The sequence below is a fragment of the Equus caballus genome, chromosome 1 (genome assembly GCF_041296265.1).
Source record: "Equus caballus isolate H_3958 breed thoroughbred chromosome 1, TB-T2T, whole genome shotgun sequence".
In the NCBI taxonomy this organism is placed as follows: Eukaryota; Metazoa; Chordata; class Mammalia; order Perissodactyla; family Equidae; genus Equus; species Equus caballus.
In genome coordinates, this window is record NC_091684.1 from 49841654 (window position 1) to 49863904 (window position 22251).

The 22251-nt window shown below is 41.7% G+C and overlaps 1 protein-coding gene across 16 annotated transcripts in view; it reads right to left on the reverse strand.

The window, feature by feature from the left end:
• The window catches only part of FAM13C (family with sequence similarity 13 member C), a 118972-nt gene that overhangs the window by 36789 nt on the left and 59932 nt on the right, over window positions 1-22251 (reverse strand). For all 16 annotated transcript variants that reach the window (XM_070262818.1, XM_023643526.2, XM_070262843.1 and 13 more), the window contains one exon: window positions 1477-1561. In XM_070262818.1, the coding sequence (XP_070118919.1) occupies window positions 1477-1561 (85 nt within the window). The remainder of the gene's footprint in view (window positions 1-1476; window positions 1562-22251) is intronic.

Below are 22251 nucleotides of genomic sequence, written 5' to 3' on the forward strand. Positions count from 1 at the left end.
AAAGTCATGATTTAAAGAAAAAAAGAAAAATATATATCCATATTCAACATGCAACAAATATTTTATTGAATACTCTTTGCCAGATACTTGCAAAGCTGTGCAAAACATCGATAACTCAAATCAATTTGTAATTTGGCTTGAGGATTTTTATGTTTGTTTGCACGGGGTAGGACATGGAGTTGGTGGAAGAAGAAGGGCATTGTCTAATAATCTGACTTAAGCCCCTAATTGGCTTGACATTGGCTCCTGCCCAATTTCATATGCATCTCATTCAAACATAATGGCCAACAGAGAAGGGGAGCTCGCCAGGCAACAAGGACAGCCAACTGGACACCTGCATCCATGGAGAAATAATTTACCACTTACCAGCAGGGTCACACTAGGCCTCAGTGTCCTTACTATGCATAGTATTATTTCAGAGGTTGGTTGAAGGATTTAATATAATACATATAAAGTGCTTAGAATAGTGCCTGGATCATAGAAAGTCTTCAACAATAATAGTAGCTACTATTAGTAGCTGTTATTAGCCACTATTATTAATATATAGTCAAACACTGGAGATGACTGTCTTACTTGCTTAGATCACGTGGGTCTGTTTTAAACACTAATGTTTTAAATGTACTACTGCTAATGGTACTGAAATAGATTACCTTTGTAAATCCTTTCCTTCAATGCCTAGAGATAAAGGACATCTCATAAAGCAAGCTCACCTAAGCCTATTTCTGCCATCCACCCAGAAACCAGTCTGCAAACCTCTGACCCATCTGTGTTAGAAAAGATAAGCTGTGCTCTCATTTCTACTCACGGAAATTAGTGTTTCTTTTCTATCTAAGTCTTCCTGAGAGTATTAGTTTGCCTTCTGCTTGCTAGCCAATCTACCATCCCCAGGATTAAAACTAGAGAGACTAACAGACTAATGAGACCCAATTTTGAGACTTTAACACAGAAATTAATGCTAAAAAAAAAATGAAATATAGGATCAGAATGAGCTACACCAATCACCTCCACTTCCCCTGTGCTGATGGATCATCTTACAAGCAGTTAAGAGAAGAAAGGAAGTAGCAATGTTGAACTCCCCCATCCCTCAATCCCTCAAAACCATCATAAGTTTCCAAACAACACAGCTTACTTAGGTCCAGTGATATAAAATACGCACATCACTTGTTTGTCATAGGAGACCAAATAGGAAAATGAAGACTAGGAGTTGCAGTGGGTGGTTTTCCCCTGACACCCATTTATGTCAGTCTGACTCTTGGCCCCCAGCTAGAGAGAAGGCTCTATGTTACAGCACACCTTAATTCCTCCTGCTCCCTCTCAGCTCCCTCTCAGCTCCCCCGTGTAACTCAAGCACCTCTTCAGCTTTCAGGTTGCACCAGGCACCATTTCCCACATGGGGCTAGGTTTAGGAAGAAGCAGCAATAGGCTGAACTATCTTGAGAGTACGAACGAGGACCTCCCCCAGCCCCAGCCTCTTACCTGGAGCATCTGCCCCTTCAGCAGGCACACTTTGGGTGGACGCAGGGGCTGGGTCCTTGACTCCATGCACCTGAGCAGCTTCTTCCTGGTTTGTCAAAAATGCAGAGCACAGATCAGTTTCGAGGGCTTGGAGCTTCAGCAAGGAATTCTGCCAGCAAAAGCAGAACATCAGGCTAGCTAAGTAGATGCCTAACACACAACGGTGGGTCCGCAGCTCTCAAAAGCACCTTTCTCCAGCGCCTGGCAGGAAGAGGGTCGCGGCCACAGCTGCTTCAGGCAGAGCTGGTTGTGCCAGAATCAGACACACATTACTCCACATGCAGCCTCAGTTTCTGCTTCATTTAAATCCTAACGTATATGGATTATCGGTGACACATGGGACTGGTGATTTTGTCAGCAAGAGACGCTGCACCAGGAGAACCAATCTGAGAAGGTATCTACTTCCCGGGTGCTTGAGGCTTTACGCTTTGCGAGGGTTTCATTCATTGTGCTGACATCAGGAGTGGATGACATTAGGCCCCTCCCAGGCTACCATTCATGAAAGCCGGCGTCCCTCCACTGCAGCAGACTGCAGTGAACAAAGAGTTACTGCTGCAGAGGCCGGCGGCATCTGGGAGGCGCTTCAGGGCTCCCTTATCTCCATCTGCATGTGGGTGGGTGTGTGTGTGCCTTCTGAAGTTACTTCTCTCACATGGGATGGCTATAGCTGCCTTTTGTCAAGAACAGATTAGAGGGAGAGAGGGAGATGACCTTGGTCACTCAGTGTGACCCAGCCACTGAGGGAGAAGCAATTTATCTTCCATAGCTCCCAGCAGAACCTCCCCCCTCACCCCCTTCATTTCTCATTTTAAATTTCTCCCATGGTTCTTAATAAAAACAAAGTCATACAGACTGACGCATGTATCCTGCCTTGATGCAGATGCCCAGCAAATTAATTCCCCCGACCAGGTGAAAGTGAGTCACGCCTGAGTCCCTGGCCGGGTGCCGCTCCTCTGCTCCCCCACAATGGGAAAGCTCTGCAGGCCTCAGCAGCTCCTCCACCCACCTGGCAGGGGTGGTTACCTGGAGTGGAGCCATTGGTCCTTTCCCTACTAAGGCCCGCCCACACACACACACACACACACACACACACACACACACACACGCACACACTCCTACTCACACCCCACCCTCTTCATATCCTATTCCCATACACCCTCATATCCAACCGCCACACCCTACTCCATACACACACCCCCATTCCTATCCCACACATACTCCCTCCCTCCCCTATACATACCTTCACCCTGTCTTCCACACCCTCATGACCAACCCCCATACCTTCACACTACTCTACACATACCCTTTAAGCCTCAAACACTCTCGCCTTCACCCACATACACTCTCATTCCTACCCCTCACACTCATCCCTTTTATCCCCTACTCCACACACAAACACCTTACCTCACACCCCTCCACATACAACCTCATACCCAACTCCCATTCTCACATCCTATTCCTCACACACATACCCCGATACCCCACACATACACCCTCACACCCTACCTCACAAACACCTACCCCCAACATCTCCTCATACCCAACCCCTTCCGTCACACATACCCACTCCCACACAAATACCCTCATCCATTCTGTTGATGTAAGTAAACACGAACCTACGGCCATGTTTGAAAAGCTGCCCACTGACAAACATCTTAAATCTGTTGTCTCTCGGCCAGTTTGAAAGCAGCGGGCGCCTAAGCGGGCTCAGGGTCCCTCCTCTGCCATGCTCAGAGATGGGGCAAGGTCTGCAGGGGCTGCTGCCTGAGAACCCACGGCTCAGATGAAGCATCCGCCTGAGACAAGGCCATTATTTACAGTTTCCCCCTCCTTTCTGGCATGATTTCCCAGCAGCTGAATGTGGAAGCAAGAGCCAGAGGTTACTGACAGGAGGTACAGAAAGAGCAAGAGCATCAAGTTTCTGGAAAGATTTAGTAACCAAGCATCTGGGAAGCAAAAATGAATGAATCCAGGCAAGCTTCCTACTGGAGGCCCTTGAAAATCAGAGTGACTTCTCAAAAAGAGCAAAGCTATTCTGAAAATTGGGAAATAACGCCATGAGAATGTAAAATGATGCAGCTGCTAAAGAAAACAGTATGGCAGTTCTTCAAAAAATTAAAAATAGAACTACCATATGATCAAGCAATTCCACTGCTGGATATATACCTCAAAAGAATTGAAAGCAGGGGCTCGACATTTGTATACCCATGTTTATAACAACCTTATTCGCAATAGCCAAGAGGTATATTATGGACTGAACTGTGTCTCCCCCAAATTCCTATGTTGACGCCCTAACCACCAACGTGACTGTATTTGGAGACAGGGCCTTTAAAGAGGCAACTAAGGTAAAATGAGGTTGTAAGGGTGGGGCTCTAATCCAATAAGACTCGTGTTCTCACAAAAGGAGAGAGAGACACCAGGGAGGCACACACTGAGGAAAGGCCATGTGAGGACACAGCGAGAAGGCCGCCATCTGCAAGCCAAGGAGATGCTTCAGGAAAAACCAACTCTGCCAACACCTTGATTGGACTTCCAGCCTCCAGAATGGTGAGAAAATAAATGTTTGTTGTTTCAGCCACCCAGTCTGAGGTATCCTTTTTTTATGGCAGCCCTAACAGAGTATTAACAGACTAACACAAGGTGGAAGCAACCCAAGTGTCCATCAACAGATGAATTCATAAACAAAATGTGATACATACATACATACATACATACAATGGAATATTATTTAGCCTTAAAAAGGAAGAAAATTCTGACACATGTTACAACCTGGAGGAACCTTGAGGACATTACGCTAAGTGAAAAAAGCCGGTCACAAAAGGAAAATATCTAGAGTAGTAAAATTCATGGAGACGGAAGGTGGAATGGTGGCTGCCAGGGAGTTGTGGGAAGACAAAGGGAGTTAGTGTTTAATGCGTACAGACTTTCAGATTGGGAGGATGAATAAAGTTCTGGAAATGGATGGTGGTGATGGTTGCACAACAATGTGAATGTACTTAATGGCACTGAGCTACATACTTAGAAATGATTAAAAGGGAGCCCGCCCTGTGGTGTAGAAGTTAAGTTCATGTGCCCAGGGTTCGCAGGTTCAGATCCCAGGCACGGACCCATGCACAGCTTATCAAGCCATGCTGTGGCAGACATCCCACATATGAAAGAGAGGAAAATGGGCACAGATGTTAGCAGAGGGCCAATCTTCCTCAGCAAAAAGAGGAGGATTGGCAGTGAACGTTAGCTCTGGGCTAATCTTCCTCAAAAAATAAGTAGTTAAAATGGTAAATTTTATGTGAGTATACAATTTTAAAAAATAAAAATAAAGTAAAAAAAGAAGAAAGAAAGTCAGTCCTTCTCTAGATTTAGAGGGAAGACATGGAACTAGCCACCTCTCATAAACTCCTTGTGCTCTTGTATATTCTACAAATCAGAAGAGGACACGGCCTTCACACAGAAACAGAGGGCATGCCAGCTCTGCTACATACTATGCATCTGACTTTGGGCAAGCATCTTGGCCATTCTCAGCCTTAATTTCTTCATCCATAAAAATAGGCAATAACAACAGTGACAATGGCACCTGCTCTAAGAATTAAATGAGGGAAGGTGTGGAAAACACTTTGCACAGCGCTAGCATGTGGCCAGCACTCAAGGACTGGATGTTGTGGTTATTAGGAACATCTCCAAACCCCAGAGGCCTCTGGGCAGAGCTGTGGTTGTGTGCGAGGCCAAACTCGACACCCACTCTGAGGCCTTGACTCCTCACTTTACTTCCCAGGACCCCACTCTCTGCATCTGCCTAGTGAGGACCTGAGTCTTCACTTCTAAGTTCTTTCCAACTTTAAAGGAGAGAAAAGCAACCATGTCTGTATACTGAAGATGGTGCACAGAATCTGGCACTGAGTGGGGACTTAGACAGTGTTTGTGGAACTGAACCAAAGTCTTCATGCAACACAAATAAATACCAAACAATTCACTGCATAGGAGTATACTAGCTCACATTCAGAGGCTGAACACCCACAGAGTGTGAGGTATAATGCTGAGACCCAATTACAGCCAGAAGTAGTAAGGGGGTTCTTCTCATCTGTCTTCCCCTCCCGCCTCCTCCCTCACTTGTACTCATACTGAAGCAGAAACAAGATTGAGCATCAAAGGAGATCCGTTTGCATGGCTGGTTTATTCCTCTCTGAGATACTAGATAGGAGTAAGCTGAAAGGAATGGGGAAGAAAAGAAATGGGAATGGGACAGAAGAGAGAAGATGAAGGTCTCAAAGGGCAAGAAGACCTCCAAGCAGAAGGGATGACATAAATTGCTATAAATGGAAGACAAGAAGGCGGAATGGAAGAAACTCTGCAGGTCAGCTGTTGGCAACTATAGCCCTTCCCCACCTCAAAATGACCCCCTACCTGAGGACAACCTGCCGTTCCTCAGCGCAGGAACAGAGGGTGGGGACTCAGACACCCCGTGTGGGATGGGTTCATAAAAGGATGCCTCTCCTGATGATTAACCCATGAGCAATCTGTGCCACTGTCACGTACATGTCCTTCCAGTGGGCAATGGGAGACATCCAGCCTGTCCCTCAGTCAGGGCTGAGCCCCACAGAGTCCACCCATGAAAGGTCCCTGTACAGCTTATACCACACACGTAAGAGTCAGGCCCCCACACACATGTCATCCCACACATGCACGTCGCTGGCTCTGGCAGCTTTCACACGAGGCTCTGGCATGTGAGACTGATGTCAGCCCCTTCCTCAGGGCGCTTCCAGTCTAGTGGGGAGAGAGCTAATAAACAAGCAAACAAATCAAACAATAACGACAGTAATTACTGTCACAGGGCTATGGAGGAAAGAAACCACGAGCCTGGAGAGGGAGAGAGTAAGCAGCTGTTTCACTCTCTGATCATGCCTGACTTAGTGACCTTTACTGCAAGAACATGCTTCCTCCACCCCACCCTCCCCTCATGGCCGCCCCGTCCCCCTCCCCCCACCCCAGACAAAGAGCAGTAACTCCCTCTGGTCCCAGTGCTACCTCTCTCCAGCACTCCTCTTACTAAGACTCCTGCTCCCTGCAAGGCTGCCCACAGCCCATCCCCCAGGCCAGCCAGCTAGTGCTTTCCCAGGTTCACATGCAAAGTCTCCCTGAAAGCGTCTCTAGGATCGGCAGAAAAATTGAGCAAAGGCTGATGGATCCCCCAAAGAACAATGAACAAGACTCCCTCTGCCTCCTCAGCTCTCCCATCTGATTATGGGAGAAGCCAGAGAGAAGTCCACAAAACCTAGGCGTGGTTTTCTAAAAGCTAATTTTTCTCTTTTACATAATGGAAAACAGGCTGCTTGTTTTAGAAAATACTCTACTCATTTTCTCTCCTCTACAATTACCAGGTCCCACTTTAGTTGGGTTGGAATGGAGAACACCCACACAGGCTGGGTGGCTAAATACTATTTTAGGGGGCCTTTGTCTGCAATCCACCAGTTGCAGAGGAGGGACAGCTTATTTTTAATTTCTATGAAGAGGTTTCGCGGCACTCCCCCATCTCTTTATCTACCCAAGAACAGTACATAGATTCTCTATGGTGATATGAAGCAAAATCAAATTGGAAATCTGCTCAAAATGGGGGATACAACTGGGTCCCTGAACATCCCCATTTCTCCTTGCCACTCTTCTTCCCTGAGTTTCCTGTGTGTACTCCCCCCACCACACCCATACCCATACCCATGCCCACACCCACGCCCACACCTACACACACAATACCCTTCCTTTCCATCTGCTCCCAGCCCCCACCTCCCCAGGCCAGATTCAGCTGTAGTTGCCTCACAAATTTCCAGCAAATTCCTGAGCCAGTTCTGATTACCTTATCTACACAGGGCCCCCCAATTTCTCTGTTACCATCTTATTTCCTTCCTAACACTCACTATAATATATAATTTTATCTATTTGTCTACTTGTTTTTTGGCTCTCTCTCCAGCTCCAGAAGGGCTGGAACTATGCCTCCATTGTTCACTGCTGTACCCAGCACAATGAGGAGAACAGGAGCCAACCAATAAGAAGACGGCCATTGTATCTCGGTTTTGTTTTTCTGGACCCTCCAGGTGGCACTTGGGAGGCCCTTCTGAGGATCCAATTTCAAGCCCCGCTGCTGCCCTGGTTCAGAAACTTTACAATGCTTTCTAATCACTGGGGAGTTTGCTAAAGATGTGCACTCCCAGGCAGGGACCACCCCAGAGACTCAGATTCTGTGGTCTGGGGCAGAGTCATTTAGATGCTAGAGGTCCAAAGTTCACACTTTGAGAAATAGTGCCCTATTCTCTAGGGCCTTGACCTACTCTAAATGCTACCTTGGGCACCTGCTTACCTCCACCCGCCCCAGGAACAACAGCTTTTCCCCAACCCCTAGCCCTCTGACACCCTCATTAGCCTCCTGTCCTGCCTCTCTTTGAGAGTTGGGCCCCCACACTAGGAAGTAGAAAGTATGAAGTGCTCAGAAGCAAGACAGTGTTGCTTCCTGAACTGCTGCTGCTGGAGTCTGGATGTTCTTGCCGAAAGAAGTGGGACTTCTTCCAAGGTGATAGCTACAAGAAAATACCAAATGCACCCCACCCCTAGGGACACTGGGCTTTTGGCTAATCCCTGTGGGGCCTGTGTTGCATATGTCCCAGCATGCCTTGCAGCCAAGTCTAACTGAAGGATGACACACCTCAGCTCAGCCCATCCCAGCTTTCTCTGCTGGGGATGGTCAGCTCTCACCACCCCACACTACTCAAGGAAGAAATTCAGTGTAAGAGAACAAGCTGTTCATTTCAAGTAGCCCTCTGCTGACAAGAGGATTCAGGTTCTATTCTGATGCTAGTAGAACTTCTTTTTAAACAAGGACAATTTTGCCACAACACACAATGACCCAAGCCAAATTTCCTTCCAGCCAGATGATTTCAATCTGGGAAGGGAGAGTCCTGTACTTAGTTTTATCTCATTGTGATATCCTCATTATGTTCGCTTTATTAAATAAAAAAGTAAAAACAAGACGTTTGAGAGGGAATAATGCAGTTTATAAATTCATTTTAATTCAGGACTCTGAGCTTTTCTAGATAAGACGTTGATTTTCTAAAAATAGAATGTGTCTTATTTTCAGCTTATGGAATGGACTTCAATAGTTTCTCTTTGGAGTTTGTAGTATTTACCCTATCCAAAAGCACAGGTATTAAGATGGATTAAACCCCCTAACAAGTCATTTTTTCCAGATCATCAATTATATCCCACAGGCTGAGGTCCACAAATCTAGTCTGTTGTTGTAGCCCATCTGGCTACTTCTTTGTGGCTACTTACGTTCCAATTTCTTTTAGCCCTGAAAAATACTCCGCTTAAAAACTAAACTCAGTAGGATGTGGGCACAGTAGAAGGCCCATTAGGGCTTTGAATCCCAAATCTACCATTGGCTCATTATGTGTCTGTGGGCAAACCATCCAACCACACTGGCCTGTAGGCCCTTTATTTTTTCTGATGAGACTACCTTACCCCCTTCAATTTCTAAAATTCAATGAATATTAAAAATCAGTAACCATTCCACTGGAAATCATAAAATTACATGCCATATGAAATAAATTATCTACCTATGTCTTTAAAGACAGTGGTCACATTGGAAAGCATTAGCCATTTCCTCAAATACTAATATTTTGTTAGAAAACAAGAAAATTAAGTATTTCCCTGCCTTAAAATCCGAGCTGTATAGCCCTAAGAAGGCCAACAATGTCCTAAAAAGAATAAAAGATACCAACACCAGCAAGTCCAGACTCTAGGATATTGAGCTGATGTGCGCCACTATAAATCCCTGAAAAGTAGGGATGACGAAGTTCGTTTTTCTACTGCAGCCCCCATACCCCACCCCAGTACCAAACTCAGAGCTGTGAACATATTTGCTTCCCAATAAACACTGTTGAAAGAATTACTCCTTAGAAAAAATATCTAAAAAGTCACAACCTTCAGGAAAGATTTTGGTCTTAGGATCAGCAGAAATATTTTTTAAACGTTGGCAAAGGTGGGAGGGAGCAGATTATACTATGAAAGCTGTCTGCTTTATATTTTGCCAAGTGAAAGCATGTGGCAAAATAAACAAATAATAATGATAAAAAACCTCCCCATCATTTCATCACAAAATAAAAATTTTAAGAACAATCAGTTTATTCAACTGGGAATAAGAACCTGGGTTTATACCACGACCACATTAGCCAAAGGATGTCCTCGCTGACACCAACAAGAAAAGTTGGCTAAAATTAAATGAATCATAGGACACATTCCAGCTGAGGAAGAAACACTGGTAGGAAAGCAAGGTCACTTTACCTCAACTCAGAAAACCGTACCAGAAAAATGCCAAATAGTAGCCTGCAGTGTTCCAGCACACAGGAAAATCACCTTGGAAAATTATGCTTCCAGAGACCAATATTATGCAGCCTAGCATCCATTTACCCATCTTCTGATAATAACACTCCCAGATCCTAAGTGGGAAATATGGTCTACGTCTAGCCAATCAGCTTATTCCAAACCCCAAAGTCATGGTGACGGGCTCAAGAATGGGTTACATGTCCCAAGCCAGATAAATGAGAATCAAGTATGGAACTTTTTAGAACTAGAAAGAAGGACTCTTTTTCCACTGTGTGGTAGGCAGAACCCTAAAGATGGCCTCCAAGATTCCTTTACCCTGGTTATTCAATCAAACACAAACACATAGGTGCTGCTATGAATGGATTTTGCTTATATAATTAAAGTCTTAACTCAGTTGACCAAAGATACAGAGATTATTTAGGTGGGCCTGACCCAATCAGATGAGCCCTTTGAAAGTAGAGAGTTTCCTCCAGCTGGTAGCACAAGACAACATCAGAGAGATTCAGAGCACAGAAAGATTTGGTATTGTTGGCTCAAAGATGAAGAGGTCCACAATGAAGAGGAATGCAGGCAGCCTCTAGAAACAGAGCTGCCTCAGCTGATGACCTGGAAGGAAATAGGGACCACAATCCCATAACCACAAAGAACTAAATTCAGGCAACAACTCGAATGAGATTGCACGTAGACTCTTCTCCAGAACGTCCACATAACAGTCCATCACGGCTAATGCCTTGAGTTCAGTTTTGTGAGACCCTGAGTAGAGAATCCAATTGAGTCCACCCAAATTTATGACCTATGTAACTGTGAGCTAACAAATGGGTGTTTGAAGCTGCTAAGCTTTTGGTAATCTGTTACACAGTAATAGAAAACTAATATACACTGGAATTACTCACTGTAAAAATAATGTGGCCCTAGAGAGTGGTTGACTGAAAGATAAAATCAATATAGGAAAGCAGAGTCAAGAGATGAAAAGAGATAGCATCTACATGACAAGTCTTTAATCCCTGGATCTAGCCATGCCTGGAGCCTATCCCGATCCTAAAGTTTCAACTGTGTAAATCAATAAAATCCTGTTGTTATTATTAAAGCCAGGTTGAACTGACTCTCAATCACAAGGAAAAAATCCCAGACGGTTGAAAAAATAATACTAAAAATCTTCAATCAATTCTGAACTAAGGCCCAACCCTACAGACTGCGTTTGCATTTCGATAGAAAAATACAGCTGCCTATTCCTACAGAAACAACACCATTCAGCCAACTCAGGAGTGTCAAAGGCCTACAGAAGTCTCTTGCTAGACCATTTTCTCAAAATTAAAACCATTTGGAGGGAGAAACACATCTCAAACAGTTAGTACCATCTTGAGGTCTGATATGGCTTGATGCTAAGATATCTATATGCTAGGCTGTGGATGGTAAGAAAAAGACAATCAAATCCTTTACATGGAGAGACACACAGACATGTGGCTATAGGCTCAAAAAGGGACATTGCAAATGTGCAAATTGGTCTACTTTTAACAAAATTAAAGTATTAAAGGATTCCTCATGGACTTTAAAGAGGACGATATCTTTAATGTTGTGGCTATGTTGAGCTATTTTGACTAGTGTAATTCAACAAATAAGAGGTAACAGTATCACATGAAGAAAAGATGAATTTTTCAAATTGATTTTAGGTGGATAAATGATCTCTTTCATGGGCAGCTAAATGAAAATAGATGTCCCCTTTGAGAATAAGAACTGTGACTACAAACCCAAGATTTAACTTCTTGTTATTGATAGTATGTCATTATTACGCATTTGTCACATGCTAATAATTTATTACATTTCTTTCTTATCACATAGACCTTCCTGAAAATTCCAATGGAATTCCTAAGGGTTTTGTTCCTTTATGGTAGAACCTCGGTCAGGACATAGCATAGCACAAGACTGAATCCCACCTCACTGTGAGCATCTTCTCTTCCCCTAGTTCTTCAATCAATGAGAAGGATGATACCACACACAAATCTAAAAATGTCCTAGCAATTTTTAGTAAAGTCAAAACAAACTTCAAAGCAGCCATCCAGGTAGAACACATCTCTAGGATGCCCTGTAGGGTCAATTGACACCCAAAATGCTTTGACTGTATTCTGTACACTCAAAAAGGACTCACAATGGAGTCTTCAGAATAGAGTTGTACTTCAGAATATTCGCTCCATTTAAAAGATGCCATTAGCCTCTTTTTCTAAGCACTCATAAAAGGAACACAGTATGGTATCAGAGAACTTGTGAATGTTGGTTTCTTTCAGATATATTAGGTTTTACTGGCTACCAAGCGAAATGGCATAGACAGTGTGACTGTGGCAATTTTTCTCATGAAAGAACAATGTGACTAGAATTTTCTCCATCTTCAGAAAACATTTCCTTTTCTTACCCTCTACTTCACAGAGTTAGAAAGGGGGAAGCAGGGTGGGGAGGACGGATTAGCAATACCCTTTTGACCCTTACTACTAAACCCATCAATTTCTCCTCCCCTATAAAAGGCAATATTATCCTCTTCCATTCCATGACCTGGATGTATACGACTCAGTGACTTCCATTTGGGCTGGTTTCTTCCTCTACATTAGTAGCCCCTTCCATATTCAGATACTTCAATGCCAGGCTAATAGCCGTGGTAATTAATATCTGGCCACATAATTCCTCGGTCCCTTCAATTTATAATGCTACTTCCGATTAAATATGGCTGGCCATTTCAGCAGGTTGCCATAAATTTCCAGAATCTCAAATCTCCTAAGAATAAGCTTGATCCCTTCCATCTCTTCTACCCTACGATGTAAGTAAACTTACTCTAGCCTCTTCATTAAGGTTCTGGATTCCCCTATGTTCTACAATCAATCATCCCACTTAGACTCCTTACCCAGTGGGAACCATATGTCTCCACAATTTGATTCTGGAGATGCAAAAAAAAGCCAGAAATATTTACCTCAATTACCCCTCCAGACTTAACTACCTTGAAATCCTTATGTTAAAGTTGTAGGGCTTATTGTGGGCAAAAGACTGAGGCAACATTTATTCATTTTTCCCATTCCAACATTGAGTATCTACTTCTTTATGCCTGACATATCTTTCTTGGATAAACTTATTAACCCATGGCAATTTTTTTCTTTTTAATTTATAATTGTCTCCTTAGGCCTGGAGAGGATAAACTTCAGATTGGTCTAGGCCAGCAGAAGAGAGCTTCATAGCCAACAAGCCTCAAAAGGGAAGTGAAACAAGGAATCCATGTGAGGGCAACCAAAGACAAATTTCTCTTTCAAGGCCAATTGGCTTTTGGCTGACCTTACGTCTAGGCCCTTGGAATTCCAGATAAAAAGTGAAATGGAGGTGATGCCAGCAACATGGCAGAATGAGCTGTTCCCTTTATCTCTCCCCCTTTGAATTACAACTAAATGGACATTCACTGATCAACAGAGGATACCCACACAGCACAACAGGATGCCTGAGAGATCTGCGCAGCTAGACATCTGAAGGTGGGTGACCTACCCCCAGGGAGGTGGTGGAGATAGGTAAGCACTCTCTGGCCTCCCAGCAGCTCTGTGCACTCATGCAACTGCTCTCCCAGCTGGAGCACCCATAGAACCACTGCAGCCCCAAGGGTGGGAGCGTGCCTCAGTGCAACTGTGGAAACAGCTAACAGCAACCCTGAGCCCCCATGTGATCGCCATCCCATCTGGTGGAAAGCCCACAGTGCCACTGCAGTCCCAGAAAGTGGCCCAGTCTCAGAGCCCATGGGGAGGCCCCACCTACCAAGGACAACAGCTTGTGTGACCTAGGAAGAGTGGGCAGTGGATCTGCATGCCCAGGGAAATGATTTCCTGGCTGCTGCAGACACCCATAGTACCGGTGGAGCCCCAAAGGTGGGAGTGCATCTCAGTGGGACAGTGGGAGCAGATGACAGCAACCCTGAGCCCCGACATGATTCCTTTCCCATCCAATGGGAGAGGCCACAGTGCTGTTGCAGTCCCAAGGAGTGGCCCAGGCTCTGACTGGCACAGCTGTCAGGGCTTGCAGCAGGCTCAGAAAACTCAGCTCCTGCCTGCCCCCCACCCCCCCCCCCCCGCAGTGGCCGCAGGGGGAATCTGCAACCAGATACTTCCACAATACAAAGGCACAAATCCACCCCATCAAATAGAATTAAGAGGTATATTAATACTCCAGACCAGAAGGAAAAATACAAACACCTATAGCCAATCCTGCAGGCACAGAAATTTCCAATCTAAATGACAGAGAATTCAAAATCACTATCATAAAAAACTCAACAAGTTACAAGAAAACCCAGAGAGACAATTCAATGAAATCAGGAATAAAATTGATGAACAGAAAGAACTCTTCACAAAAGACACTGAAACTACGAAAAAAAAACAGAAATGTTTGAGATGAAAAAAACAATGAATGAGATAAAGAAAAATCTAGAGTCCTTAAATAACAGAGCTGATATGATGGAGAACACAATTAGAAATTTAGAGGGCAGAAATATAGAAATGCTTCAGATGGAGGAGAGAGAACTAAGACTAAAAAGAAATGAAGAAATTATCAGAGAAATAACTGACAATTAGGAAGTGCAACATAAGGATTATTGGTAATCTGGAGGGAGAAGAGAAGGAGAAAGGAGCAGAGAACTTGTTCAAAGAAATAATAGCTGAGAACTTCCCAAACCTGGGGAAGGAGCTTCCCAAACAAGTAAAAGAAGCTAATAGAACTCCCAACTACATCAATGTAAAAAGACCTTCTCCAAGGCATATATTAGCAAAACTGGCAAAAGTCAATGACAAAGAAAAAATATTAAGGGCAGCAAGGCAGAAGATAATAACCTACAAAGGAACCCCAATCAGGCTTTCAGTGGATTTCTCAGTAGAAACCTAACAGGCTAGGAGATAGTGGAATGATACATTCAAAACTCTGAAAGACAAAATCTATCCAGTGAAAATATCCTTCAGATATGATAGAGGAAGAAAAACTTTCCCAGATTAACAAAAGCTGAGGGAGTTCATTGCCACAAAAGCTCTCCTACGAGACATGATAAAGAAGGTACTCATACCTGAAAAAAAAAAGGAAGGGTTTACAAAGCCTTAAGCAATGAGACAAATAGCCAGACAAATTCAGAAAATTGCAGCTCTCTATCAGAACACATTAGCAAACACTTAATTACAACATTAAAGACAAAGAGAAGGAAAAAAATGAAGAATAACTATAATCACTTAATTTTAACCATAAACTCACAGAACAAAATGTAATAAGTTCTAAGAACAATAACTTGGTCAGGGAAGAGGGAAGGGATGGAAACTGCTTAGACTAAGGAATTAAGAGGCTATCAGAAAATGAACTATCACATCTATGAGATCGTTTTTACAAACCTCATGGTAACCAGTAAACAAAACTCAGAACAGAGTCACAAATGATAAAGAGAAAACTGAGAAAATCATCATACAGAACCACTAAACTGAACTGGCATTCCAAAATACATAGGACGAGAAACAAGGTAAACACAGAACAACAAGAAAACAAGTGATAAAATTGCAGCATTAAGCCCTTATATATCGATAATCACTATAATGTAAATGGATTTAATTCTCCAGTCAAAAGACACAGAGTGGTTGGATGGCTTAGAAACAAGACCCAGCAATATGCTGCCTCCAAGAAACACACCTCAGCTCTAAAGACAAACACAGGCTCAGAGAGAAGGGATACTCCAAGTTAATAGCAAACAAAAGAAACCAGGTGTTGCCATACTTGTGTCAGACAAAGTAGACTTCACGATAAAAAAGGTAATGAAAGACAAAGAGGGGTGGTATATAATGATAAAAGTGACACTCCACCAAGAGGACATAACACTTACAAATATATACGCACCTAACACAGGAGCACCAAAGTATATAAAGCAGCTATTAACAGACCTAAAAGGAGATATTAACAGGAAGACAATAATAGTAGGGGACCTTAAGACTTGATGTAAGAGCACCCACTTACATCAATGGATAGATCATTCAGACAGAAAGTCAAAAAGGAAACAGTGGAATTAAACAAAAAACTAAACCAGATAGACTTAATAGATATATACAGAACACTTTATCCAAAAACAGCAGAATACACATTCTTCTCATACACACATGGAACATTCTCAAGGATAGACCATATGTTGGGAAACAAAGTAAGTCTCAATAAATTCAATCAATCAATCAAGTCAATCTTCTTGACTGAAATCATATCAAGTATCTTTTCTGACCATAATGCTACGAAACTAGAGATAAACCATAAGAAAAAAGCTGGGAGAGTGATAAATATGTGGAGACTAAACAACATGCTACTGAACAATCAATGGATTATTGAAGAAATTAAAGGAGAAATCAAAAAATATCTGGAGACAAATGAAAATGAAAATACACCATACCAACTCATTTTGGACGCAGCAAAAGCAGTCCTAAGAGGAAAATTCACAGCCATACAGGCCCACATTAACAAATAAGAAAAATCTCAAATAAGCAATCTTAACTACACCTAGAACTAAATGAACTAGAAAAAGAACAAACAAGCCCAAAGTCAGCAGAAGGGAAATAATAAAAATTATAGCAGAAATAAATGAAATTGAAATAAGAAAAACAGTGGAAAGGATCAAGGAAACTAAGAGCTGGTTCATTGAGAAGATAAACAAAATTGACAAACCCTCAGCCAGACTCACTAAGAAAAAAAGAGAGAAGGCTCAAATAAATAAAATTAGAAATGACAGGAGAAATTACAATGGATACCACAGAAATACAAAAGATTATAAGAGAATACTGTGAAAAACTATACGCCAACAAATTGAACAATCTAGAAGAAATGGATAAATTCTTAGACTCACACAACCTCCCAAAACTAAATCAAGAAGAAAGAGAATCTGAATAGATCAATCACAAGTAAATAGATTGAAACAGTAATCAAAAACCTCCCAAAAAACAGAAGTCCAGGACCAGATGGCTTCTCTAAAGAATTCTACCAAACATTCAAAGAATCCTTCTTAAACTATTCCAAAAAATTGAGGAAGACAAAAGACTTCCTAACATTCTGAAATGAGGCCAACATCACCCTGACACCAAAGCCAGACAAGGACAACACAAAGAAGGAAAATTACAGGTCAATGCCACTGATGAACACAGATGCAAAAATCCTCAAGAAAATATTGGCAAACCAAATACAACAACATATTAAAAGGATCATACACCATGATCAAGTGGGATTTATACCAGGGATGCAGGGATGATTCAACATCTGCAAATCAACCAATGTGTTACACCACATTAACAAAATGAGGAATAAAAACCACACAATCAGCTCAATAGAACACAGAGAAAACATTTGAAAAGATCTATTTATAACAGAAACTCTCAATAAAATGGATATAGAAGGAAAGTACCTCAACATAATAAAGGCCAAATATGACAAACCCACAGCCAACATCATACTCAATGGGAAAAAGTGAAAGCGATTCCTATGAGAAGAAGAACAAGACAAGTGTGCCCACTCTCACCACTCTTATTCAACACAGCACTGCAGGTTTGGGCCAGAGCATTAGTCAAGAAAAAGAGATAAAAGGTATCCAAACTGGCATGGAAGAAGTGAAACTCTTGTTGTTTGCAGATGACAAAATTTTATATGTAGAAAACTCTGAAGAGTCCATCAGAAAGTTATTAGAAATAATCAACAATTACAGGAAAGTTGCAGGGTACAAAATCTACATACAAAAATCAGCTGCATTTCTATACTCTAATAACAAACTAACAGAAAGAGAACTCAAGAATATAATCCCATTTACAATTGCAACAAAAAGAATAAAATATCTAGGAATAAATTTAACCAAGGAGGTGAGAGACCTATACAAGGAAAACTATAAGGCATTATTGAAAGAAATCGATGACAGCATAAAGAAATGGAAAGATATTCCATGCACGTGGATCAGAAGAATAAATGTAGTTAAAATGTCCATACTACCTAAAGCAATCTACAGATTCAATGAAATTCCAATCAGAATCCCAACGACATTCTTCACAGAAATAGAACAAAGAATTCTAAAATTTATAGGGGGCAACCAAAGACCCCAAATAGCTAAAGCAGTCCTGAGGGAAAAAACCAAAGCTGGAGGCATCACAATCCCTGACTTCAAAATATACTACAAACCTACAGTAATGAAAACAGCATGGTACTGGTACAAAAGCAGGTGCACAGATTAATGGGGCAGAATTGAAAGCCCAAAAATAAAACCACACATCCACGGACAGCTAATCTTCAACAAAGGAGCTAAGAACATACAATGGAGAAAGGAGAGTCTCTTCATAAGTGGTGTTGGGAAAACTTCACAGCCACATGCAAAAGAATGAAAGTAGACCATTATCTTGCATCAAATACAAAATTTAACTCAAAATGGATTAAAGATTTGAAAGTAAGATATGAAACCATAGAACTCCTAGAAGAAAATACAGGAAGTACACTCTTTGACATCAGTCTTAGAAGGATCTTTTCTAATACCATGTCTACTCAGACAAGGGAAACAAAAGAAAAACTAGACACTCTTCATCAGACTAAAGAGCTTCTGCAAGGCAAAGGAAACCAGGAACAAAACAAAAAGATGATGCACCAACTGGGAGAAAATATTTGCAAATCATATATCTGACAAGGGGTTAATCTCCAAAATATATAAAGAACTCACACAACTCAACAACCAAAAAACAATGTGATCAAAAGATGGGCAGAAGATATGAACAGACAATTTTCCAAAGAAGATACACAGATGGCCAATAGGCACGTGAAAAGATGTTCAACATCACTAATCATTAGGGAAATGCAAATCAAAACTACACTAAGATATCACCTTACACCTGTTAGAATGGCTATAATTACCAAGACAAAAAACAATAAATGTTGGGGCGGGCCCAGTGGTGTAGTAGTTAAGTTCATGCATTCCACTTTGGCGGCCCAGGTTTTGCAGGTTTGGATCCCAGGCACAGACCTACACACCACTCATCAAGCCATGCTCTGGTGGCGTCCCACATACAAAATAAAGTAAGATTGCCACAAATGTTATCTCAGCAACAATCTTCCTCAAGGAAAAAGAGGAAGATTGGCAACAGATGTTAGCTCAGGGTCACTCTTCCTCACCAAAAAAAACACAACAAATGTTGGAGAGGATGTGGAAAAAATGGAACCCTCATACACTCCTGGTAGGAATGCAAACTGGTGCAGGCACTATGGAAAACAGTATGGAGATTTCTGAAAAATTAAAAATAGAACTAGCATACGACCCAGCTATCCCACTACTGGGTATTTATCCAAAGAAATTGAAATCAACAATTCAAAGAGATCTATGCAGTCCTATGTTCATTGCAGAATTATTCAGAATACTCAAGAAGTGGAAGCAATTCAAGTGCCCATCGACTGATGAATGGATAAAGAAGACGTAGTGTATATATATACAGTGGAATACTATTCAGCCATTAAAAAAGACAAAATCGTCCCATTTGCAAGAATACAGATGGACCTTGACGGTATGATGTTAAGAGAAATAAGCCAGACAGAGAAAGACAAACACCGGATGATTTCACTCTTACGTGGAAGATAAACAAATACATGGACAAAGAGAATAGATTAGTGGTTACCAGAGGGGAAGTGGTGCGGGGGGTGGGCATAAGGGGTAAAGGGGCACATATTTATGGTGACTGACAAATAATAATGTACAATTGAAATTTCACAATGTTATAAACTATTATGACTTCAATTAAAAAAAAACCTTGAAATACACACTGAAATAAATGAGTCAAGAATAAAAAGTGAAATGGAAACAAACTCTCATTCACTCAGTAGAAACTTGCTTTATCCAAAAGTTAAGTGCAGAATACCTTCAAAGTATCTATCATATAAGAAAATAGAACAGTTTTCCTGAGCACGGAAGTCATGGGCATGTTTTCAGGTGAACATTTCCCCTGTAGGACGATGACATCAGATTTGGGCTGGGCAATTTTCATGGCAGAATTACAAAGAAGGTCCAAACTGACCCAGAGCTTCAGTCTGTTCCTTCGGATGACTGTCCTATTTCAGACCCTCAGTTGGCCTGGATTCTTCACCTGGGATCATGTAGCCTCTCTCTCTCATGTAAGATTGATAAATAATTATGGTAAGTGCATACGTCACTTTTATAGCATTATTTAGTATTCACTTCCCAAACCAGGCCTTCAGGTAGTTAGCCTTGAGGAAGCCTTACCTCTGAGTAACTCTGGACAGCTTGCCTCATTCCATTCCTGATGGGAACCTATGACTAAATTCTACAAGCACTGGGAAAATGAAAAAAAAAAAAAAGGGTGGAATTAACGAGTGTTAAAATTGAAAGGAGCCTAGAGTTAACCCAATTCAAAACCTCCTGCCCTAATTTTTGCAAGTGAAAAACTAAAGAAATTGATGTTTTATGATAGGCAGTCTGGGGGTTGGAAAAAGTTGTTTGAGGACCCAATACGGCAGGTTTTCTCAGAGTAGGAAGATCTATTAGTTTTCTTTATACATGTATTACTTTTTTTAATTGGAACTGAAGCTGGGAATGGAATCTTCTAGGATGTGGAGAAAGAAAACAATATTGTTTTTCTCCTTTCATCCTTCAAGCATCTTTTCGATTTATTGAATATGTATCAGTTATATGGACATGAGGGAATAACTAAAACCAAGGATTAAAGTGGATGAGACATTGACAGATCTCAAGTCTAGAATATTTTCCAATCAGGATCCAAGAGACCCCAACAAATAAAATCTCCTAATGTCTTAGAGAGGTACAGTCTGACAGCTCACGTCAATGGCTAGAGGGAGACGAAATCAGTTTTTCAGAAACCAACTCCTATAGCGTAATCCGAGAGACATCAAAATTCATGGGATAGAGACGCAAGTCCTATCAAGAGACCCAAGGTCAAAAACTAGGAGCTCGATATTGAAGAAGAAAAGTGAAACTGGCAGAAATCAAATCCATACTCCCGCCAAGTGGAAACAAGAAGTGAGTTTTTCAGTTTATTGGAAAAGTATGGGGAACATACACAGAGACATGCTCATATGTAGATATGTCACACCAGGTTTCACCTTACTGGGTGTAGGAGACCTCAGGTCAAGTACCAGGTCTGGAACCACACTATAGCTGAGCCCCTCTATCTGTGACAGAGAAAAGGAATTAAGAAGTTTCAAAAAGAAGTGAAAAACCAGATGTGAAACTTTGGGAAAATATAAAACACATATGTAGCATCTTAAAATTATGATTTATATACAAGATTAGGGTCCATGGAAACATCTGGAAAATATTTATGGACCATGCTTCTCATGAGGCTCAAGAAACTTTTTTTTTTTACTTTGGACTTGCAAATTGGAGCGGAAGAAACAGAGCAGATATGGAACTGGTGGGTTCTTTTTAGAGAACTTGAAGGCTGAATGTGCAGAAGGTGGTAAATAAATAAAAGAAAGGAACAAAGGGCAATGAAGAGGGCTAACATAAAAAAATTCTATCTTACATTTCCATTTAGAGATGGAAAGAATACTCCTGTAAAAAGTCAGCTGTACAAAGAGACTGAAAAAGAACTGATAAAAATTATAATCAGTAACAACTGATCATAAGAGACAAAAACTACCATACAATGGGTTGTAGCATGAAAACTACATGCCAAACACATGTGAATCTCACAAACATAGTACCGAGTAAATGAAGCCAGACACAAAAGAGTACATATAGTCCATTTACAAAAAGCTCCAAAATAGACAAAACAAATCTTTGGCAGTCTGAAAAACTGTTATCCTTATAGGGGAGTAGTGCCTGGAAGGAATTACAAAGGGGTGCCTGGGATACTGATAATGTGCTGTTTCTTGATCTGGGTGCTGGTTACATACTTTGTGAGACTTCATCCAGCTGTACACTTAACAATATACGCACTTTTCTATATGTATTTTCTATGTCCATTAAAAATTTTAAAGCAGTATTTCCCATCTGTGTTCCATAGGACTCTTGCCTACAGAAACGTTAGTATGAGGTTCTTCCACAAAAAAGTTTGGAGTTCCACAAGTTTGGGAAATGCTGTTAAATATATTCTCACTCTATAGACATCTCCATCAATGAGTTCGAACACAGCGACCCTCCCTGCATGACCTTGGACTCACTCATGCTGTCCCTGTTCAAGCTTTTCTAAGGTTTCCTCCAGCCTCCAAATTTTAGTCACAACACAAACTTCGTGAAAGGACGTGTATCTGCACACACTTTACCCCCTGAATGGAACAAAACCACTTAGAGCAGACACTCACTGTCATCAACCAGCCTGGATCAGCGGCGCCACCTTTTAAGGGAAGAGGGCA